Source organism: Oncorhynchus tshawytscha, linkage group LG03 (genome assembly GCF_018296145.1).
Source record: "Oncorhynchus tshawytscha isolate Ot180627B linkage group LG03, Otsh_v2.0, whole genome shotgun sequence".
Classification (NCBI taxonomy): Eukaryota; Metazoa; Chordata; class Actinopteri; order Salmoniformes; family Salmonidae; genus Oncorhynchus; species Oncorhynchus tshawytscha.
The window spans coordinates 29652410-29676872 of NC_056431.1; the positions used below are offsets into that span (position 1 = coordinate 29652410).

At 40.6% G+C, this 24463-nt stretch overlaps 1 protein-coding gene and 1 long non-coding RNA gene across 15 annotated transcripts in view; both read left to right on the forward strand.

Moving 5' to 3' along the window:
- The first annotated feature begins 1043 nt into the window (after positions 1-1043).
- Positions 1044-9308, forward strand: LOC112234094. Of its 2 annotated transcripts, XR_002950849.2 has the most exons (3): positions 1056-1546; positions 6264-6484; positions 8094-9308. It is a non-coding gene; the product is annotated as an uncharacterized LOC112234094 (long non-coding RNA). The 2 variants fall into 2 exon arrangements; XR_006081843.1 differs by having other exon boundaries at positions 1044-1546; positions 6264-9308.
- Positions 9309-15467: 6159 nt separating this feature from the next.
- LOC112234101 (polycomb protein SCMH1) overlaps positions 15468-24463 on the forward strand; it is a 45812-nt gene continuing 36816 nt past the window's right edge. For 5 of the 13 annotated variants that reach the window (XM_042313992.1, XM_042314045.1, XM_024402094.2 and 2 more), the window contains exons 1-5: positions 15468-15596; positions 17053-17222; positions 18591-18658; positions 18920-19000; positions 20642-20712. In XM_042313992.1, the coding sequence (XP_042169926.1) occupies positions 18634-18658; positions 18920-19000; positions 20642-20712 (177 nt within the window). In that variant the 5' untranslated portion in view covers positions 15468-15596; positions 17053-17222; positions 18591-18633. The other 8 variants (XM_042314007.1, XM_042314013.1, XM_042314021.1 and 5 more) reach the window with 8 other exon arrangements.

The window sequence follows — 24463 nt, forward strand, 5'->3', positions numbered from 1 at the left end:
ATCTTCTTCCTGGTAGAAAATATTGCCACTTTTTTCATATGCGCAAATCAGAGATTTATGTGATCTCTTTATCTGATAGGTTTCTCTGTCAACACAGAGTTCAAAGGCAAACTCCCATGCGCTCTTAAAAGTGTAAACACACATTTAACACGAACTTCACACAAGGGAATGAATGGTAAAAAACATATATATCTGACTCCCCACACCCAGTGCTCCAGTCAAATGATATAACTATTACACACTTTGACCATAGAAAATATTTTCTAGTAGGCCCGGCCCCGCTCTACAAAGGGAAAATGCAGAAACTACATCATTTTCTTTACAGCAAAATCAGACTTCAAAGTATTTTTCTGTCTAGACAGACAGCAATTACATGATATGATATTTTTGGATCAACTGGCTTGTTCTTGTGTCAGGAAACTAAATACCACATGAATCTGATAATATACCTGGGTATTACAACATATCAAAGATTTTTTATCAAATTCGTTACTGCGTTTTGCCTTTGTAGGGATTCCTTTACATATTCATCTCTGATCATCAGTCAATAGGCTGTTGATTTTCAACACCTGGCTCAAGGTGGAAGGTGTGTTTACTTGAATGTTGCACATCTTAGAATGCCTTCTTTATAACTTGCAGTATACATAAAATGGATAGTACACTGAGCATACAAAACAGTGAATCCAGGTGAAAGCTATGATCCCTTATCATTCAATCCGTGTAGATGAAGGGGAGGAGACAGGTTAAAGAATGATTTTAAACCTTGAGACAATTGAGACATGGATTGTGTATGTGTGCCATTCAGAGGGTGAATGGGCAAGACAAAACATTTAAGTGTTTTTGAATGGGGTATGGTAATAGTTGCCAAGTGCTCCTGTTTGAGTGTGTCAAGAACTGCAACGCCGCTGGATTTTTCACACTCAACAGTTTCCAGTGTGTATCCAGAATGGTCCACCACCCAAAGGACGTCCAGCAAACAGCAGGCCGACCAGTGGTAAAAAAAATGGGTCACCGATGAAAGAGGACAAAGGAGGCTGACACGAATTGTGCAGAGAAACAGACTGGCTACAGTTAGTCAACTGACAGGCCAGTACAACATTGGTGCCCGAAGACCTATAAAAGAATGCACAACTTGACGTACCTTGACACGAATGGAGTTACAGAGTTACACTTTTTTCAGTAAAAAACAAGAATCTGCGGTTGCAGTGGGCTAAGGAAAGAAAACACTGGAGAATTGGAAAAACATTGCCTGGTCTGATGAATCGTGGTACACTCAGTGTATAGTAGTTATGCTTTTGCTAACTGCTTTCCTAGTTATCTGACTTTAACGCATTCCCATGAGTGAGAGTGAGAAGGAATAGATTACAGTTTTGAACAAAAATGGAAATACAGTATGAGAAATAAAGTGGTCTTGGAATCTAGTAAATACAAACCTATTTCTGACTCGTTTTAAGTTGGAGTGAAGGTTTTGGACTGATGGAGTTACCTGGGAGATCCATTCGACATCTCAATGAAAATTGCAGATGCGTTGGATGAGGTTCCGTCAGTGAGTATAACAAGTAGTGGGCTTATTTTTGTGTGTGTGTGTGTGTCCGAGGAGCAGAAGGTGTATTGCTTTGCACCTGAAAAAGATTTTGGATTGTAATGTATTGTGTGTGGATCTGCGATGCAGTGCTCCTATCAAGCGGGTTATCTCTGGAGTGACGCTAGAAGTGAGTGCAAAGGATGTAACTGAAGAAGTAGATGCAGTGGTTGGTGGATGGAGTGAGGAAAGCCCACTTCATCCATTCTATTGTTTTTTGAAAAAGAGTCTCTCCCTTTGCACATTTATTTGGGATATGTCAAAAACCCATGCAGTGTGATAAATGTTAAATATTTGGACATGAGTCAAGTGTATGTAAACGGGAGGAGTATCGTATGCCAGTTGAAGCAAAATACTGCAATTGTGGTGGCGAACATGTGCCCAAATTCCTGAAGTGCCCCGTTAGAGTGAAAGAGACAGAGGTGGCGAGAGGACCACACCGCTCACGTTGCAAAATAAATGTACACATACATTTTATTCAATCATTTCATCTAAACTGCTCGTGTGCGTCAATGAGTGCCTGCGTAACCAGGCACCAAAATAGAACTGCAAGTCCCGCCAATCTCCTCATTGGTTTTTAGGAGTGTATACCCACATGGGTGATTGAAAGATGAACTGAGGTCCACACTCTAGCCCAGTTGGTGGTGGTAATGCACATTGAAGTTGCTTGCCAACTGACATAAAGTCCACAGAAGAAGACTAGTACTGAAGGAGGAGAGATTACTAGAAACGATTAGTTTCCCCTTTTATCTGTGGATTAAATGTCGGAGTAGATAACACATGATTTTGTGTGACTCAAAAGAGGTCAAAATTCTACAAAGATCCAGAAAATAAGGACCTTTTGCATTTCAGGTAAAATAACAACCCAATGTTTATATCCCAGGAGAAATTAGCGAGCAACTGCAAGCTAGCTAGCTAAATGTCCACAAATGTTTCATGTGTTTTTTGACCTGTCCCCAATTGAATATAGTTGGTTCAGAGTTCGTTTCAATATTTCAACCTGCGTGTCTGGATTGCTTCTGGTGTGGATGTACAAAATCAACATGTGGACGCTTGCGTGTGCCCAGTCTAGACAGCATGTAAGAGCTGTCCAGTGTCTCCTGTTCAGAGGCAGTGAGAAGAGTGGAAGAACAGACTAACGTTGAAGAAATCATGTTAGTTGGATTAGAGACACCAGTAAATGTTCCTTGCCAACAGGATCCTGAAATGTCACATGTTAAAAAGGTGGACTTTGTATCACTTATTGCATTGGTTATGTAATACTCTTGTTAAAACCAAGTCTAGAGTTTATTTGTTATAATTAATTGGTATTAGGTTTAAAAGGTGATCAAATTGCTCCTGAATTGTAATGTCATTAATGTATTTCTTTTGAAGAAATATTTATTGAATGTACAAGTGAATAGGTTGGTTTACTTTTAAGTTGAAGTTTTGACCAATAAGGTAGCTTGTTAAACTGAGGCCAATGGGATAGTTGACCTGGTTAACAGGAGGCCGGGGAGAAAGAGACGTTGAAAAAAGAGGAAGAGACATTGAAAGAGAGATGGAGAGACATTATCAGTGTTGGTGAAGAAAAACTATGAAAGAAGAAGATAAAAATCGAACAAAACCCATACCTATCGAGTTTTGAAGGGAAATACTGATTTGATTTTATAAGAGAGTATGATTATTTTTGTTAAGAAAGTCTTAGTAGAGACTGAAGCTACCATCTCATCGTGGAGGGATTTGATAGCTCGAGGTTAGAATAGCATCGTGTGAGACCTGTAGAGAATTGCTTGTGGAAGATTAACGAGTTCATGTTTCCATGGGATATCTGTTGCTGCTAAGTACTGTCTGCATTGATAGCTGTGCTTGCTGTGGATCTTGTGAGAACACCTGCACAGAACTGCTATACTTCGCTGAGGAAATATCTACGAGTAGTGAGTAACCACAATGGTGGGGTGCTTCAGGACTTTATGTGTGTCATCATTTTTTTGGAGCTCCAACGCGCTCCAACGCGCACCAACGGGTTTAAACAAGCTTGCCAGTAATTTGGACATCGGCTGTGAAAAATCATTGGGGTTTATTATTTTCATTTCTTTTGATGTGGTACATTGAAAATGTGATAATATACATCTTGAACTTTGTGTCTTTTGCCTTGGCGGAGTCATTTACTGTTTCAGTGTAATTTAAAATGCATGGAAAGCATATCTTATATAATAACAAAAATCTATAATCATTTTATCTGAAGTTAATAACCTAGTTAATAACCTATAGCGCATGACTCTCTTTACGCTGGAGCTTACTACATGGGTTGGTCTTGCAACACATAAACATGGCGTATTGCCGTTTAGCTCAGCTCATTGGCTATCTACCCAGCTAGATTTCAAGACGATCACTGGTCATTGGCTTAAAAGACAGTCAATCAACGAAACAGCGGGCAAATCATTGGTGCACCATGATGTCATTACTTGTTGTCTTCAAATCGGTTTCTTTCAGTCAATACGTCCCACGAAATGGCCCATCAGGTTTGATTGTGTTACAAACAAACCAGTTGATTGCAGTGAAACCAAACATGACTGGAAAAGTCACGTTCTGTGTGGGTGATTTACCTGGAATGTGTCGTCGAAAATGGAATGAGACGGAATTCACTACACAAGCGGTTCACAAAATGTTTCATGTTAGGCTATAAAAACTGATTTTATATCAAACAAAAGATCATTCATTGTGTAACAATGAGCATTGGAATTGCAAACAGACAAAGATCGTCAAAGGTAAACAATTTATTTTAATGCAGTTTGTGATTATGTTACCCCTGTGCTGGTTAAATTTTTATTTATTTTTATGGGGATCTATGCTCAGATAATCGCATTGTATTCTTTCGCAGTAAATCCTTTTTTAAATCTGACAACGCAGTTGGATTAGCAAGATTCTAGGCTTTCGATACATGTGAGACACTTGTATTTTCATGAATGTTTAATATGACTATTTATGTAGCGAGCACCGTATGTTGTGGAATTTCAGCCCGCTAGTGGGTTCCGTGCGCAGAGAGGTTAATTTTCATAAGCATGCTTATGTGGGAAAGTTACTTGGGCCCAGAGAGGGGAGAGGTCGGGTTAGTCTTATCTGTGAATGTGTCTGTAACTATTCCTAAACCATGTGAAGGGATGGTGTGATTAATGGGGAACCAGTTAGGTTGGCTACACAATGTTTGTGTGCCAGTCACTCCTCTCTGAAAGCTCGTCCAGGAGGGGTTGTATTTTAACCTCTAGCGTCGAGCAATCCCGTATCCGGGAGCGTAATTATAGCCTCAAGCTCATTACCATAACGCAACGTTAACTATTCATGAAAATCGCAAATGAAATGAAAGAAATATATTCACTCACAAGCTTAGCTTTTTGTTAACAACACTGTCATCTCAGATTTTCAAAATATGCTTTTCAACCATAGCTACACAAGCATTTGTGTAAGAGTATTGATAGCTAGCATAGCATTAAGCCTAGCATTCAGCAGGCAACATTTTCACAAAAACAAGAAAAGCATTCAAATAAAATCATTTACCTTTGAAGAACTTCGGATGTTTTCAATGAGGAGACTCTCAGTTAGATAGCAAATGTTCATTTTTTCCAAAAAGATTATTTGTGTTGGAGAAATCGCTCAGTTTTGTTCATCACGTTTGGCTAAGAAAAAAATCTGAAAATGCAGTCTCTACAATGCCGAACTTTTTACCAAATTAACTCCATAATATCGACAGAAACATGGCAAACGTTGTTTAGGATCAATCCTCAAGGTGTTTTTCACATATCTATTCGATGATAAATCATTCGTGGCAGCTGTGTTTCTCCTCGAAGCAAACGAAAAATACACGCAGCTGGAGATTACGCAATAATTGCAACGGAGGACACCAAGCGGCCACCTGGTAGATGTAGTCTCTTAAGGTCAATCTTCCAATGATTTGCCTACAAATACGTCACAATGCTGTCGACACCTTGGGGAAACGACAGAAAGTCTAAGCTCATTCGTGACCCATACACAGCCATATAAGGAGACATTGGAACACAGCGCATTCAAAATCTGGGGCACTTCCTGTATGAAATTTCATCTTGGTTTCGCCTGTAGCATTAGTTCTGTGGCACTCACAGACAATATCTTTGCAGTTTTGGAAACGTCAGAGTGTTTTCTTTCCAAAGCTGTCAATTATATGCATAGTCGAGCATCTTTTCGTGACAAAATAGCTTGTTTGAAACGGGAACGTTTTTTTATCCATAAATTAAAAGAGCGCCCCCTATATCCAAGAAGTTAATGGGAGTATCTAGAAATTGACATTTGATATATATCATTGGATGAGGTAATGTCTTGGTACTAAGTTGTACCAAGAATGAGATAAGAGCTTCGGTTTAGGAGACCAAACTGAACGATAATTTATAGCTAATGCTATGAATTATGGGATACACTTTTTTTCTGGTAAAAGGTTCTTTGTGTAATGTTCCTAAGATCTGTTATTCGTCATGTGAGTTTTGATGGGTGTGTCTTGGCTATAAATGATACTAAGGACTGTTTTGTAAGCACTCTCGGAGAATTCATTTATGGACGCTGAATTGATCTGAGAGTCACAGGGCTATGGTGAAGCTCATCTAATTAAAGATGGACTTTATGATAACTCTGACTTGTGTGTGGTTTGCTCTCTCATGATTTGGTAATACAGGAAATTTCCACGACATTTGGCGCAGAGGATGGGATGTGAATCTTCACTTGGTGACCATTCCTGAGGATCTAGGTAAATAAATCGTGCACGAGGGATCCCTCAAACGTGAGATCTTAGGGAAACCACACTTCGGGAACAAAGCAGATGGACCAACCTTTGATCTGAGAGGAAGCGAGCCGAGTGGATACCACATCCCGAACAGAGTTTTTTTAAAGAAAAAGGTAAGCGAACCACACAGATTGAAGTCAACTTTTTAAAATATGCCTCGGTTGCGTATACTCTGAGTGTGAATTCCTTTGTAAGGAGGGCACCTCGGAGGTGTGAGGAGGGCCCGAGTCAGAGGAGAGTAATCTGAGAGTTTGTGGACTCAAAGATACTCTGCCACTGTCCGGTTGCGAGTGACCAAGAGCTGTCCTGACACTGAATTGATCACAGTGGGGATTGGTGCAGTCTGTGGGGGTGAGGGGCCAGGAGACTGTGTGTTTCTGTGTGAAACATGGTACTTGGTGAAGCCCTATTGGAAGAAGGACCTCATTCTGTGTGTCTGTGTGATTGTCTAAGTGACCCTCAGAGGTGGTGAATTCCAATTATTATACATTTGCTAGCCAGGTATGCCCTGGGTTACTCTGTGTGAGTTTTGTTATGGGATCACTAGGTAATATTTGTCGGACCGTTCTGTGTGAGCGGGGTAGGTTGACTCTGTGTGAGTACCTTTCAAGTATGTTCTGATGTTCTGTGTGAACGTCTGACCAGTTCTGTGTGAACATCTGACCAATCCTGTGTGGGGGATCCTTAAAGTTCTGTGTGAGTACCTAAGATTTTCTTACGTTTTACATGGATTCAGTGAATTATTTTGAAATTATGATAAATTGTATGTGTGTATAATCAATTACTGGGTGTTTCATTGTCTCTCTTTGAAATGTTTCCTGGGACTATAATCTTGGGGAGAGTGAGTGAGATTGAGGCCATAAACGACCAAATTGAAAGGGGCCTGGAAGTTTTTGTTTTTACCTTAAGGTTTGAAAAATACACACACATAAAAGATTTGTTATGACCATTTGTTGGTGTTTTTAAAATACTATGTTTGATTTGTTTTTTATTTTTTCCTTTGGGTTTGGTGAGTTTTCCATTTGTTTTAGTGGAAAGGTATCTTAAAGGGGCACACACGCACATGCAATTTTATGGAGTTTCATGGAGTTGGAGTTTTAATTAAACACGTTAATTCTTTTGATAAAGGAATGTTCTGGGAACCTGGGATACAACATGTAGGAACTATTTGACTATTGTTTGCAATTTGTCTAATATAGTAAAACACACTTCTTTGAAGGGGTTTGTATGACCTATGACCTCTATGATGACCTTCCGTTGTGGCTTGATCACCCGCATTGGAAAGCCGTTTGGATAATGAATTTATGTTCGTTTGTAATACTGCTTTCAAGATAATTTGTGTAATTGATAAATATGTTTGAGTTTATAGTTCTTAGCCATATTTGTAATTTGGACCAATGTGTAATGTGAGAGGGCATTGCTTTTAACTGAGGGTATGCTGCTTTAAGTCTATTTTCCTATGACCATATGGGTTTAATACTTTTTCTTTGTGGAGTTTTTTCAGTTTAGTGATTTTCGTTTGATTAGTTTATTTGAAATATATATATTTTTTAAATCCAGTAGTAGTTTTGTTTTTTACATTACTCTCATGGAGATATATGTGTAAAACATGGGGGACGATTCAGTTTTTTGAGGTTTTGAATTGAAGTTTATACACCTTGAGTGATATGTGAAGGAGTGTATTGTATTGTATTGTTGTGTTTGTTTTGTTCTATTCCCAAGGGGTATAGGTCTAACTTCTTGATCCTTGGCTCTACGATGGAGTTGACAGTGAGATGGGGAGTATAAGCCAATTTGAAAGAATAGTTTCAATAGAATGTGTTGATATTCTCTTTGAAATATGTTTAGATATGTGTATTAAGAATAATTGGTAAAAGTAATACTTTGTCATGTAGTTAATGAACTGAACTAAACTGTTGTTCTGATCTGTTCTTTCGAGGTGATCATGAAAAGTGACATCAGACGGTATGGAAGAGATAATTGGACCGAATAGCATGTGTACCTCAAAACCCCCTCTAACTGACTGAAGAAGAGTGACAAAGGCGTTGAATAAGGCCCTTCCAAACCACTTCTACCGAGAGAAAGGAACCAAGCCAGAAATCGGTGTACAGTATCAGATCTAAGCTGTTAACTGCTTTTCTTTCATGCTTCTCTCAGTCCACATGGAGTGATCATGGAGAGAGATCTGTTCTAACCTTTTCTTATGGTACTGGTATATTGGTTGACGAATGGACAAGACATGAGTGGTAAAGATGAGACATTGAAATTGGAACATTGTCATGGGCCATCCACTTTGAACTGTAAAGCTATCTGAAGAAGAACGAAAAGAACGCCATAAGAATCAGTGCCTGAGAGGGGGGGTTGGTCAACTGTGCCAATAAAATTGTTTTATACTTTTGTGGTATCAGGTTGATTGTAGAGGTCTACACCATGTAAAATTATAGTAATTTAGATTATGAATGCATTGAGATACTGATCTGTATTATAATCATGATTAAAAAAGTTCATGGTAGAATTATGAGATAATTATCCTGAATGAATGTGAAATCTGCTAATATTGATGTGTGTTAAATTGAGGTTTTTACTTTGAGTGATAAGACCAATTTGAATTACTGAGGAATGTCATTCTAAATTTTGGTTGGATAAATAGTTGGGTTGTTAATTATGATTTGGAATATGAATGATTTTACATTTGAAGAACTACATGGAGTACTGTCTGGTGTGGTCCCACCCTCTCAGACCCCAGAGCTTGAGCAGGGTATTTTAGTTTTTGAAGGAGCGGGAGTGTATATATTTTATATTTTGTAGTGTGTGAATTAATGTTAATTTTCCCTTTGCCTCTATTGTATTGTGTTCTGGAGAAAATGGGGGTCATATTAGCAGTAACTGCATAAAGTTATTGTGAACCAAGGCAAATAAAAGCAATTTTTCTCAGTTCCACACTATGAGCAGTTACTGAGAGACGGCAATATTTTCTGAGAGGATAGATCCCTGCCTTTTGGCGAATCCATATGTAGTGTCAGGTTGGGTGGAGAAGAGGTTGAGTGATAGTGTACTATCCTTCCAGGCTGCCAGCCTGGTGTAGGATCAGATAGGGACAAGTAGTCAAATAGTGGTGAGTTTTTTTTGTAGGTTTAGTTTGTAGGCAATATTTCTACGAAGTGTGATGAACACACACTCCAGAACAGTAGGTCGAAACACAGAGCTAGATAAGAGGAATAGTTTCATAGGGAATCCGTGAATGGCCTCACACTCCGGTGGAGTGACATAGTTGGGGTGGGGAGGTGAGGTCACGCTGGTTGACTGTTTGGACTGGGCACAGCTGTGTTGTGACTGGGTCAGAGATGGTAGGAGAACTACTGATAGAGAAGAAAGTGAAGCAAGTATGGAGCATAGTGGTACAAAAATAAAGCGGGAGAGAAAGGGAGTAGGGGTTTGAAGGGGAATTGAGAGGTCTATGGAGGCAGAGAGGAGGCAAAAAAGGAAGTTTGAGGAGAACAACAGTTTCCAACGCTAGCGGCAGTTCGGAGGTAGAAAGTGCAGAGGAAGGGCAAGATCAGACGTGAGGGGAGCATGGAGTTGAGGAGGAGCATAAAGGGATTCTGAAGTTTAGGGAGGAAGGGGGAGTTTGGGTGATTAGTCCGATAAGGCTGACGGCTGTGATAAAAGAGTTGATTGGGGAAGTTGTCAATGATAAAGTGTTAAGATATGGGAACTTGTTGGTGTTCTGGACATGGCCCAGAGGGAAAAAGCTCTGAGTGAAGCAAATAGAGAAGTGTACGGTGATGTCGAGCAGCTGGAATGATCAAGCAGGGAAGCAGTGGATTAAAGGGGTGATAGCAGGAGTGCCTGTGAGTGTCAGCACTAACGAGGTAAGGGACAATTTGAGATGAGGCGTTCTAGTGGGTGTTCAAAGATTGCAAGCAACAAGGGGTGGAATTAGGGGAGACAGCCCGTCTATTTTGTTACACGTCAAGAACAGGGTACTGCCAAATAACCATAGGATATATGAGTTATTATGTTGGGGCTTATGTACCAAAGCCTTTAAGATGGTATAACTGCCAGCGGTTTGGGCATGTAAAGAGAAAGAAAAGTTTGCCAGATGTGGAGGGGAGCATGAGTATGGGAAGTGTGGGAATGGTGGACAACCAAAGTGCTGCAGCTGTGGGGGTGCTCATAGTGTGGCATATAGTGAGGTGTGAGGCTATGAAGCAGGCAGTGGAGGTGCAACAAGTGAGAGTGGAGAGTGGGGTGTCATATGCTGAGGCAGTGAGGGTGGTCCAGGTCCAGGGAGCATCTAGACTAGAGAACGAGCGATTAATCGGCATGGCCGATTAATTAGGGCCGATTTGAAGTTTTCATAACAGATGGTAATCGTCCTTTTTGGGTGCCGATTATGGCCGATTTCATTGCAATCCACGAGGAGACTGCGTGGCAGGCTGACCACCTGTTACGCGAGTACAGCATCAAAAGGACCTTGTGGATGCAAGGAGCCAAGGTAAGTTGCTAGCTAGCATTAAACTTGTCTTATAAAAAAACTATCAATCTTCACATAATCACTAGTTAACTACACATGGTTGATGATATTACTAGGTTAACTAGCTTTTTCGGTGTTGCATATAATCAATGTGGTGCCTGTTAATTTATCATCGAATCACAGCCTACTTCAACTTTGCCAAACATGTGTTGATTTAACAAAAGCGCATTCGCGAAAAAAGCACAATCGTTGCAATAATGTACCTAACCATAAACATCAATGCATTTCTTAAAATCAATACACAAGTATATATTTTTAAACCTGCTTAGGTAGTTAAAATAAATTCATGTTAGCAGGCAATATTAACTAGGGAAATTGTGTCACTTCTCTTGCGTTCAGTGCAAGCAGAGTCAGGGTATATGTAGCAGTTTGGGCCGCCTGACTCGTTGCGAACTGTTGAAAGGCCATTTATTTCTAACAAAGACAGTAATTAATTTGCCAGAATTTTACATAATTATGACATAACATTGAAGGTCGTGCAATGTAACAGTAATATTTAGACTTAGGGTTGCCACCCGTTTGATAAAATACGTAACGGTTCCGTATTTCACTGAAAGAATAAACGTTTTTTGACCATATTAACGACCAAAGGCTCGTATTTCTGTGTTTATTATATTATAATTAAGTCTATGATTTGATATTTGATAGAGCAGTCTGACTGAGCAGGGGTAGGCAGCAGCAGGCACATAAGCATTCATTCAAACAGCAGCTCTTAACAATGCTTGAAGCACAGCGCTGTTGATAACTTCAAGCCTATCAACTCCTGAGATTAGGCTGGCAATACTAAAGTGCCTATAAGAACAACCAATAGTCAAAGGTATATGAAATACAAATGGTATAGAAAGAAATAGTCCAATAATTACTATAATAACCACAACCTAGTACTTCTTAACTGGGAATATGGAAGACTCATGTTAAAAGGAACCACCTGCTTCATATGTTCTTATGTTCTGAGCAAGGAACGTTTACTTTCTTCTCCAACACTGTGTTTTTGCATTATTTAAACCAAATTGAACATGTTTCATTATTTATTTGAGACTAAACTGATTTAATGTATGTATTATATTAAGTTAAAATAAAAGTGTTCATTCAGTGTTGTTGTAATTGTCATTTATTACAAACTAAATTGGGATCAGTTTCAGGAGCTGAGTGAGCAGGTGATGGCTCGAGTGGATAAGAACGGGGATGTGGATAGTATGAATAACTGGGTGAGAACAGCTTTAGTGGGGCAGCTACTGAGGCTATACCTAAGAGTTCAGGGAGGAGGAGGAGGAAAGCAGTCCCATGGTGGACGGAGGAGTGTGGGGAAATGGTGAGGAGTAGAAACAGGACATTTAGAGTACTGAAAAGGACACATAACTTCCAACATCTAATTCAGTATAAGCAGGCCCAGACTCTGGTGAGGAGAACTATCCGTCAGGCAAAGAGATCATGTTGGCGTTGGTTCTGTGACGCCAACAGGCGTTGGAAGGGCGACACCAGTGGGAGAAGTGTGGGGGATGATTAAGAGGATAAGTGGGGTCAGAAGGGAGTGGGATTATCCAGTGTTGATGAGTGGGAAGGATGTGGCAGTAACAGATGAGGAGAAGGCAGAGATGATGGCCAAAGCATTTGTCGAAGTGCATAGCTCTACAAATTTGTCAGAGGAGCAGCAGAGGGGGAGAGAGAGAACGAGAGAGCAGCATCCTGGAGTGCTGGAAAGGAGGGAGGATGTAAATGATGCATTGAATGCACCATTTACCATGGCAGAGATGAAAAGGGCAATAGGTAAGGCTGGGTTAACTTTACCTGGGAAAGATGAGGTGTGCTATGTTATGTTGTCCCATCTATGTGATGAGGCACTGGGTAAGGTATTGGTGTTGTACAACAAACACAGTGTGGGAAGGAGGCAGTAGTGGTACCAATCCGGAAGCCAAGGAAGGACCCAACGAGGCCAACAAGATATCAGCCAATAGCTTTAACATCACATGTATGTAAGATTATTGAACATATGATTACGGAGAGGCTAAATTGCTTCCTGGAGAGCAGGGGGCTAGTATTGCCACATCAGAGTGAGTTCAGGAAGGAAAGGGGACCTATGGACCCAGTGCTCTGCTTAGATTTTTTAAATTTTATTTAACCTTTATTTAACTAGGCAAGTCAATTAAGAACAAATTCTTATTTACAATGACAGCCTACCCCGGTCAAACCTGGACGACGCTGGGCCAATTGTGCGCCGCCCTATGGGACTCCCAATCACAACCGAATGTGATACAGCCTGGATTCAAATCGGGGACTGTAGTGACGCCTCTTGCACTGAGATGCAGTGCCTTAGACCGCTGCGCCACTTGGAAGCAGAGGTCAGAAAGGCTCAGGTGAACAAGGAGACTGTTGTAGCTGTCTTTTTTGATGTGGACAAGGCGTATGATATGATGTGGAAGGAGGGGATTGTTAATCAAGCTTGATATTTTGGGGGTAGGAGGAAGAACGTACAACAGCATAAAGGATTTCCTCTTTGGAAGGTCTATCCAGGTGAGGGTGGGAAAGTCACTATCAGGCAGATACCTGGTGGATAACGATACACTACAGGGGAGCGTGATTAGTCCTCTGTTGTTCTCAATCATGATTAATGATGTTTACTCTCAGGTACAGCCGGATATTGGGCGGTCGTCATTTGCAAATGATGGGACCTTATGGAAGAGGTGAAGAAATGTGCCATACATAGGCAGGAAGGAACAGGAAGCAATTGTTGAGGTAGAGCGGTGGGCATTAATGTGGGGATTCAGGTTCTCTGTAGAGAAAACTCAGACAGTGTTCTTTACCAAGAGGAAGGTGGGAGATGAGGTATGCCTGAGGTTATATGGGAGAAACTTGGAGAGGGTGGGGACCTTCAGGTTCCTTGGGGTATACTTTGACTCTAGTCTGACCTGGGCAGAACACATTGGGAAAGTGTAAAAAAGTGCTAAATATGATGCGCTGTCTGACAGTGAAGGAGTGGGGGGCTGGGCGTTCCTCATTGAGGACCATGTATGTTGCATTGATCCGATCTGTAATAGACTATGGCAGTGTAGCGTATGGTTCGGCAGCCCGAACCTCATTGGAAAGGCTAGATGTCATACAGGGACAAGGACTCAGAATATGTAGTGGGGCGTTTCGGACCTCCCCAGTGCCTGCACCTCAGGTGGAGATGGGGGATATGCCGTTGCAAATTAGGAGACAGCAGCTGGCAATTAATTATTGGGTCAACCTACAGGGACATGGGGTGTCTCATCCTGCAAAAGGGGTTTTACAGGCATGCTGGGAACATGAGAGAAGACAGAATACGAGCTTTGGGTGGGTGGGTAATATCCAGGCAAAGGACATGGAACTGTATGGAAGGGAGTTTAGTCCAACGGTAGCTATTCCTGTAAATCCACCATGGCTACTCCCACCTCCAGTAGTGGATCTAGAAGTGTTGGAGAGACTACAGAAAGATAGGGAGGGTGTTGATCCATCTGATTTGTTTTAAGAGATGTCTGGATACTGTGTATCAGGATTTTGTGGCCATTTACACAGATGGTTCAAAAGATCAAAGGACAGGACGTACTGGGTCAGCATTTGTAGTGCAGGAATGTGGGGTGGAAGTCAGAAAACTTGTTACAGATCATCTGGCTGTATATACGGCGGAGCTGATGGCCATACTGTTGGCCTTGCAGTGGGTGGAGGATGTCAAGCCAGACAGTAGTTATTTGCTCTGATTCATGTGCAGTGTTAATGAGTCTCCAGTCCTTTAGGTCACATAGTAGACAAGATTTGCTTTATGAGATGGTACAAACCCATGGCAGGATTAGACAGATGGGTATACAGATAAGATTTACTTGGGACCCAGCCCATGTGGGGGTGGAGAGGAACGAGGCAGTTGATGTCCTGGCTAAAGAAGCACTTAGAAGTGGGAATGTTGATGTTGTAGTTTCAATGAGCAAGGCAGAGGCAAAAAGCCTGAAATGGACAGTGATGATGCAGAGATGGCAGGAGCAGTGGAATAGAGATACTAAGGGCAGGCATTTATTTCAAGTACAGAAGAAAGCAAGGGAGGAAGGGACAGAAGAGAGGAGGCTATTTTTACAAGATTAAGGGTGGGACACAGCCAGTTGAATAAGTCCTTAAATGTGACAGGAAAGCATCCAACGGGAAAGTGTGATTATTGCCAAGAAACAGAGACCGTGGAGCATGTAAGCATTTCACTGTAAGGTCTACCTGTTGTATTCGGCGCATATGACAAATTCAATTTGATTTTATTTTATGTATTGCTACAGTGTGGGCAGTATCAGGGGAAAGAGAGAGGCTGAGATCTAGTATGAGGGAGAAGGGGATCTATGAAATTAGTTTAAAGAGTATATTGAGTAGAATGTCATTAGATTTAGTCTCAAATATTTTGTTATCTTTTTTTAAGAGCAACGGGGCTGGTAGGTAGGATTTAGTTTCTCCCTGTCTCTGGCCCACACTCCAGTACAGTAGGTGGAGGTAATGCACCATAACGTTGGATGCCAACCGCTGATATATCCCACAGACGAAGATGAAGAAATCTCACACTGCAGTACAGTAGGTGGCGGTGTATTTGCACCTCACGTTTGCTATCCGCCAATACAAATTTAAAGAAGGAGAAAAAAATGGCGGACAGCCACTAGCTCAATCCACATAAAAATAATACACAAACATTTCAAAGCAAGGTAAACAGACTCGAATATATTGTTTACACGCTGTCCTCTTTTTACCTAATTCATTTTTTAGCCGGGAATTTATCTAGCATTTATTGATGTATTTATAATCAAGCCAACTATAGATAGATAGCTAACATAAAGTCTACCCGTTAGCATGCTGTGTTGACGGAGCTAGCTAGCTAGCGGTTGTTCGAGCATGCCCATGTTATTAGGTTGGAGGTAGGTACTGCTTCATATCCTCACTCTTAAATGCACATATTTGCTGGCTGAATTTCTAGCTACCGTGATGAATTGCTTGGCTTTTGCCCCTGGGGGGAGTCCCGTGCGTTGGCTTTTGTGTGGATTCTTGATATCTAATGCTAGCTAGGCTAACTTAAATATCAGTATTTTAGTCACATTACACGGACTAATGATGGTAGCTAATTTCCCTTATAGCTAGTACAGCATTGACGTGGGTCATTATCATTAATAGTGGTCTATAATAGTGGTCGTAGAAGCGAGCTGGTCTGTCCTACCTAGTAGGTAATGCCGCTGTCATTTTTTTCTGGGAAGGGAAAAGGAGGGAGCTGGTCGATATCCGCATGACGCAAGGAAAAAGGCGCACTTCTATTGAGAGAACCAACTGAAGACTTATGATCTTTTAAGGTTTTTTTTATTGCATATTATGAGTTTTGTTTTTGTGTCTCCACCATTGCTATAGTCTAGTATTGCGTATTTGAAACCGCTATAGCCTAGTATTGCATCTTTGAAACCGTTATTTATGACCACTTGTCAGCCCAATGTAAACTTAGCTAATGGTAGCCATGCAAATTTATAGTAACTGAGTTTAAGGCTAGGTTAATTTAGAAGTCTATTTGATTGCCAGCTGAAATTATGTAGCTACCTAGTTTGCTAGCTTGAAACAGTTACTGATGCACTGCTGCTGGTGTGTATGAATAATCTAAACCAGTTAGGATAAATAAAAAAAAACAGTCGGGCTGATTTGATTTAAAGATATTGATATATCTTTAAATGGTTGGTGTGATTAGCGTGGCTACTTTGTAAATATGCATTAGTTAGGCAATTTGCCTTTATCTGCTATTCATTTCAATGTCATGGCTGCATGCATTTTATAAACAATGGATTTGTGAGTAGCAGTGACTGCTGTGTCTTGATGCTAAACAAATCTAGTCTACTTTGAGGACCAATATAATATCAGCCACGTGTTTGTCTGACCTAATCACCTGTGTGTCTAGCCAACTGGTAATTAACCTAGGCTCAGGGTTAGGGGCCAAAGCCCCTCAAGTCAAGGATAGCCAGCCAGACATCCCCAGCCTGGTCAGATCATTTTTAAGATCCAAAATAGATGGTCACCTCTTGAAATTAATACCCTATATTGGCTATAATGTTACCCATTCTGTTTCTCCAGTCTGGATCCTCTTGTTTTGTCAATACCCCAACAGGGATGAGTTTTCTGTGTCTACAGTGAGCCCTGAGTGTGTTTGGGTGGGTGACTGAGGTTTGCTGACAGCTGGGGCCACCTCTTTGTTGTACCCTGTCGTCTGCCTCCAACGCCGACCCACTGCCTGGCCGACAGAAGGGGAGAGTGTTAAGAGCGAATCCGTGGGAAAGTCAACCTGAGCATCCACAGATAAAGTTAGTCATTTCCAAATTAAACACATCCATAATTATCCTTACGGTCTACATGTCTCAAAGATATTTCAGTCAAGTCGTATTTCATGGCTTTTCGAAAGGGCTCATGGGGGGGGGGTGTAATGGACATGGCCTAAGGTTGGGCGGTATCCATATTTTCATACTGTCAGTGTATGTATTCAGCAGCGACGCAACACTGCTGCAAAATCTTTGGCGCCACTGAAAAAAACGCAGTTTATTTCTTTACACTGAACCAAAAATAGTCTGTCTATTCAAATTGCCATCAATAAAATGCAATTGTGTTTTTTGTCCGTAGCTTATGCCTGCCCATACCATAACCTCACCGCTACCATGGGGCACACTGTTTCACAACTTTGACATCAGTAAACTGCTCACCCACACGGCGGAATACACGTGGCCTGCGGTTGAGGCTGGTTGGACGTACTGCAAGCTTCTTGATATGCCACACCTGTCAGGTGGATGGATTATCTTGGCAAAGGAGAAATGCTCACTAACAGGGATATAAACAAATTTGTCCATTACATTTTAGAGAAATAAGCTTTTTGTGCGTATGGATCATTTCTGGGGTATTTTATTTACGCTCATGAAACACGGGACCAACACTTTACAAGTTGCATTTATATTTATGTTCAGTATACATGTCATGTCTCAAAATCGATATCTATCTTACCTTACCTTGTTTTATCTCCTCCGGATTTGAGAAGAAAGATAAGTTCAACGGTGAACCTGTCAGTTTGCCTTAGTTCTCGCACAGCATCCAGCCTAGCTGACGCAATGCTATTTCCCAGATTTTTGACCACATTTCTTCTCTAGCCTCCGTTGAGTCACCCTAATCTTGGCCAACATACAAGAGTAAGAACTCCAATAAACTTTTCATGGATTATGATAGAGACATGCAGTTTGGACCATTGGCTTTCTTAGAGGAGTAAAATACCCGTTGGTCAAAATATAAAAAATGTATTGGACACCATAGATTCTAACATCCATAACAGTAATTTTTGCTTTATTTCTCCAACATGACAATATTTAGAAGTCAGTTATTTTGGGGGTATACACTTCCCGTAAGAGGTACTACAGACATACACATATATTATATTTTGTTTGTCCATTCTGTTAGAAATTAAAGTTTTGATTTTGCGTGCAAATGTAATGTCCATAATGCTGGAATCACCCTTAAAAGGCTAACCAGGCTAGCACTAGTATAGGCTACATCAGACTGGCTTCTTGAACACAACAATGTAGAAGAAAGGTCCAAATTGGACCTAAATTCTGACCTAACATGAAGGGGGAAGTATCAAATGGTTTGTGTTTACTTCAATGTTGTTTCCCCCTCTCGTTTCCCTTCTTTAGAGAGTGGACTATTGTGTCTTGAACTTAGTCAGTATTACTGGACATGAGGAAGCCAGTGCCACAAAAAGGTAATGTCATGTTAAGAAATGGAATGCAATTGTCCATTTGAAAAGCATAATGTACATCTTCTAATGATGCTGCTCAAGTAGGGTCCTATATTTAGGATACTTTAATGTGTGTATAGAAGTCTCAGATGCTGATGTGATAGTTTGGACTCACACATCTCAATGACAGTTGCTAAAGATCAAGTGAATTTATTCTAGTTATGAATAGATAGTTGATTAATTGAATGGTGTCTCTGAAACGTTGTGCCCTGCTTTCTCCTCTAGCTATTGAGTGGAAAGATGGCAGGCAGATCAAGCATGCCCGAAGTGGCCGTCCCTCCCGGGTCCCATCGCAGTACCAAGGAGGTACATTACCACACACACCAACTTTCTCAGATGAATCACTGCTGAATGAAAACAACATCCTGAATCAAACACATTCATATTCAGTTATAACCAGGGGTTGGAACCAAAATGATTTTCCAATTGTTTCATTCTGAACAGAAACACAATTTCTGTGCGTTCCGTTCCACTATTCCGACTAGCAAAATAAAGTTCTGAACCGGTTCGAATCCCAAAGAAGTATTGGTTTATATTTTCTGTTCCTTTTTAACCTGTTAAATCAACCTTCTTTTTTACATTTAGCTCATTAAATTATTGCGACTGAAATTTTTGGGGGTCGAGAGAGCGCAAGAGAGGGTTGAGGAGGAGGCTTGAAGCTCTGGGCATCTTATGACATGCATTATCTGGGTCCTCAGAATTATACCTAGAAGGAGCGGCTTCTATAGAGGAACTTTGACTGTCCTTTGACCTATATAGCTAACAGGCTTGAGCTAGATTATTTTTATTTTTTTACCTTTATTTAACTAGGCAAGTCAGTTAAGAACAAATTCTTATTTACAATGACGGCCTAGGAACAGTGGGTTAACTGCCTGTTCAGGGGCAGAACGACAGATTTGTACCTTGTCAGCTCGGGGGTTTGAACTTGCAACCTTCCAGTTACTAGTCCAACACTCTAACCACTAGGCTACCCTGCCGCCCCAAACTGGGGCTTGTGTACGCAGAGCGGCACCATAATTAAAAACATGTCTTACCTTTTTGTAGTTAATAAATTTAACACGGAACGTGATAACTAGGCCTATAGTATCCTTAACTAGCATCGGAAAAAGCAAATCTATTCTTCTCTAGCTAGTTAAAAATCTCTGCCCATCTTCTGAATCACGCTTGTAATGTCAGTACAGTAGCCTATGCTTCGGTGGGGGAGGGCCAGGTAGGCTAAACACACACACCCTGGTAAAGATTTTCAGCTTGCAAGCAGACACTGGAATATGATTCTGAGTGAGGGCTTAGCTTAAACATTTTTTTGTGGGACTACAAAAAAAATGCCTGTTCCCTGAACCAGTTCCAACCCCTGGCTTATAACACTGTTCTAAAGGCATCAGCATGCTTCAGTTCAGCTGGCGGTGTGCTAAGCATTCTACCTTAAAATAAATTTGCTTGAAAAATGAGAAGAACTTGGTAATAGTACTGTTTGTCCATTTTGAGATGCCGTAGCTCTATACACTTCCTCAAAATAGTCAGAATTAATCTAAGATAACTCAAGAAATCTGTAATTAATTTTGAAGTTTTTGCAGAGGAGATCTTAGTCGTGCAATTTTACATCTAACTAAGATGTTTGGTGCAGTTTTTCTCAATGAAAAATGTGCTTTAAGACTTTACTGAAGAATCCCTACTGTTGACCAACGAAGGGGCGTTGACTTTGGCTACAGACTTCAGCTTGCCTCGATCAACTGAAAAAAAGAAACCTTACCGAAGTTCAAAACAAAACAAACGTGTCCCAAAATGTTGTCATAATATATGCACCGAATGTTTTCGGCTTGGAGGCATGGGAACACCTTAACAATAGCACATACCATGAGCACTGAACCCCAAAACCACACACATTCACACAAAAACATATAACGGTAGACAACAAAAAGCAGCCATTGTGCTTTTTCTGTCCCACAGGTCACTTCAGTTGGGACAAATACCTGAAGGAAACAGGTGCTAGTGCTGCACCTGCGCACTGCTTCAGACAGGTAAGCCCCCCTAATCAGACTACAGTATATCTTCCTCATCAAAATGTCAGGGCATGCTACTATCCTATGTGAAACTTCTGCTCCTGAAATGATTCAGAGCCAAATGATTCTAAGCCATGGCATTTACTGAGTTTGTAGGAATTATGACCAACAAGCAATATGAGATAGAAGTTAACCGTGGCAGCCAAAGTCTCACCAGTGACAATGAGCAGCATCTACAGTTGAAGTCAAAAGTTTACATACACCTTAGCCAAATACATTTAAACTCAGTTTTTCACAATTCCTGACATTTAATCCTAGTAAAAAATCTCTGTCTTAGGTCAGTTAGGATCACCACTTTATTTTAAGAATGTGAAATGCCAGAATAATAGTAGAGAGTGATTTATTTCAGCTTTTATTTCTTTCATCACATTCCCAGTGGGTCAGAAGTTTACATACACTCAATTTGATATTTGGTAGCACTGCCTTTAAATTGTTTAACTTGTTTCGGGTAACCTTCCACAAGCTTCCCACAATAAGTTGGGTGCATTTTGGCACATTCCTCCTGCCAGAGCTGGTGTAACTGAGTCAGGTTTGTAGGCCTCCTTGCTCGCACATGCTTTTTCAGTTCTGCCCACAGATTTTCTATGGAATTGAGGTCAGGGCTTTGTGATGGCCACTCCAATACCTTGACATGGTTGTCCTTAAGCCATTTTGTCACAACTTTGGAAGTATGCTTGGGGTCATTGTCCATTTGGAAGAGACATTTGCCACCAAGCTTTAACTTCTTTACTGAGGTCTTGAGATGTTGCTTCAATATAGCTACGTAATTATCCCTTCTCATGATGCCATCTATTTTGTGAAGTGCACCTGTCCCTCCAGCAGCAAAGCACCGCCAACAACATGATGCAGCCACCCCTGTGCTTCACGGTTGGGATGGTGTTTTTCGGCTTGCAAGCCTCCCCCTTTTTCCTCCAAACATAACGATGGTCATTATGGCAAAACAGTTCTATTTTTGTTTCATCAGACCAGAGGACATTTCTCCAAAAAGAACGATCTTTGTCCCCATGTGCAGTTGCAAACCGTAGTCTGGCTTTTTTTATGGCAGTTTTGGAGCAGTGGCTTTCTTCCTTGCTGAGCGGCCTTTCAGGTTATGTCGATATAGGACTTGTTTTACTGTGACTATAGATACTTTTGTACCTGTTTCCTCCAGCATCTTCACAAGGTCCTTTGCTGTTGTTCTGGGATTGATTTGCAGTTTTCGCACCAACGTATGTTCATCTCTCGGGTACAGAAGTCTCCTTCCTGAGCGGTATGACGACTGCGTGGTCCCATGGAGTTTATACTTTCGTACTATTGTTTGTACAGATGAACGTGGTACCTTCAGGCATGTGGAAATTGATCCCAAGGATAAACCAGACATTTCGAGGTCTACAATTTTTTTTCTGAGGTCTTGGCTGATTTCTTTTGATTTTCCCATGATGTCAAGCAAAGAGGCACTGAGTTTGAAGGTGGGCCTTGAAATACATCCACAGGTACACCTCCAATTGGCTCAAATTATGTCAATTAGCCTATCAGAAGCTCTAAAGCCATGACATCATTTTCTGGAATTTTCCAGGCTGTTTAACTTCTTATGGCTGGGGGGCAGTATTGAGTAGCCTGGATTAATAAGGTGCCCAGAGTAAACTGCCTGCTACTCAGGCCCAGAAGGTAAGATATGCATATTGTTAGTAGATTTGGATGGAAAACACTCACGTTTGACATGTTTCTACGAACTGTAACGGAACTTTTTGACTTTTCGTCTGGCCTTTGCGTCGTGAATTTGGATTTATGAACGACACGCGCAAACAAAAAGGAGCTATTTGGACATAAATGATGGACTTTATCGAACAAAACAAACATTTATTGTGTAACTGGGATTCCTGGGAGTGCATTCTGATGAAGATCGTCAAAGGTAAGTGAATATTTATAATGCTATTTCTGACTTCTGTTGACTCAACAACATGGCGAGTATCTGTATGGCTTGTTTTTCTGTGTCTGAGCGCCGTACTCAGATTATTGCATGGTGTGCTTTTTCCGTAAAGTTTAAAAAAAAATCTGACACAGCGGTTGCATTAAGGAGAAGTTTATCTAAAGTTCCATGCATAACACTTGTATCTTTTAGCAATGTTTATTTGGAGTATTTCTGTAAATTGATGTGGCTCTCTGCAAAATCACTGGATGTTTTGGAAGCATAACGGGCCTTTTGGATATAAAAATGAACTTTATCAAACAAAACATGCATGTTAGGTTAGTGATCCATTTTATCTCTATTTCTGCTTTTTGTGACTCCTCTCTTTGGCTGGAAAAATGGCTGTGTGTTTCTGTGACTATTTACTGACCTAACATAATCGTTTGTTGTGCTTTCGTCTTAAAGCCTTTTTGAAATCAGACACTGTGGTGGGATTAACAACAGGTTTATCTTTAAAATGTTGTGAAATACTTGTTTGTTTGAGGAATTTTAATTATGAGATTTCTGTTGTTTGAATTTAGCGCCCTGCACTTTCACTGGCTGTTGTATTATATTGATCCCGTTAGCGGGATTTCAGCCGTAAGAATTAAAGGCACAGCCAACTTAGTGTATTTAAACTTCTGACCCACTGGAATTGTGATACAGTAAAATAATCTGTCTAAACAATTGTTAGAAAAATTACTTGTCATGCACAAAGTAGATGTCCTAACCAACTTGCCAAAACCATACTTTGTAAACAAGAAATTTGTGGAGTGGTTGAAAAATTTGTTTTAATGACTCCAACCTAAGTGTATGTCAACTTCCGACTTCAACTGATATATATATATATATACACACACACACACACACACACACACACACACACACACACACACACACACACACACACACACAGTGGGGAGAACAAGTATTTGATACACTGCCGATTTTACAGGTTTTTCTACTTACAAAGCATGTAGAGGTCTGTAATTTTTACCATAGGTACACTTCAACTGTGAGAGACGGAATCTAAAACAAAAATCCAGAAAATCACATTGTATGATTTTTAAGTAATTAATTTGCATTTTATTGCATGACATAAGTATTTGATCACCTACCAACCAGTAAGAATTCCGGTTCTCACAGACCTGTTAGTTTTTCTTTAACCTTGAGAATCTCTCTCGGAACCACCATGTAACCACTTACGCAATGTGGCCGCCTATGGCTATTCTTCAACAGAAATGCGTAAAACTACATCAGAATGCTGTAGACACCTTGGGGAATACGTAGAAAGCGTAAGCAGCTGAATAGGGAGTCATTGGAACGCAGCGCTTTCAAAACCTGGGGCACTTCCGGATTGGATTTTTCTCAGGCTTTCGCCTGCAACATCAGTTCTGTTATACTCACAGACAATATCTTTACAGTTTTGGAAACGTTAGAGTGTTTTCTATCCAAAGCTGTCAATTACAGTGCCTTGCGAAAGTATTCGGCCCCCTTGAACTTTGCGACCTTTTGCCACATTTCAGGTATCAAACATAAATATATAAAACAGTATTTTTTTGTGAAGAATCAACAACAAGTGGGACACAATCATGAAGTGGAACGACATTTATTGGATATTTCAAACTTTTTTAACAAATCAAAAACTGAAAAATTGGGCGTGCAAAATTATTCAGCCCCTTTTCTTTCAGTGCAGCAAACTCTCTCCAGAAGTTCAGTGAGGATCTCTGAATGATCCAATGTTGACCTAAATGACTAATGATGATAAATACAATCCACCTG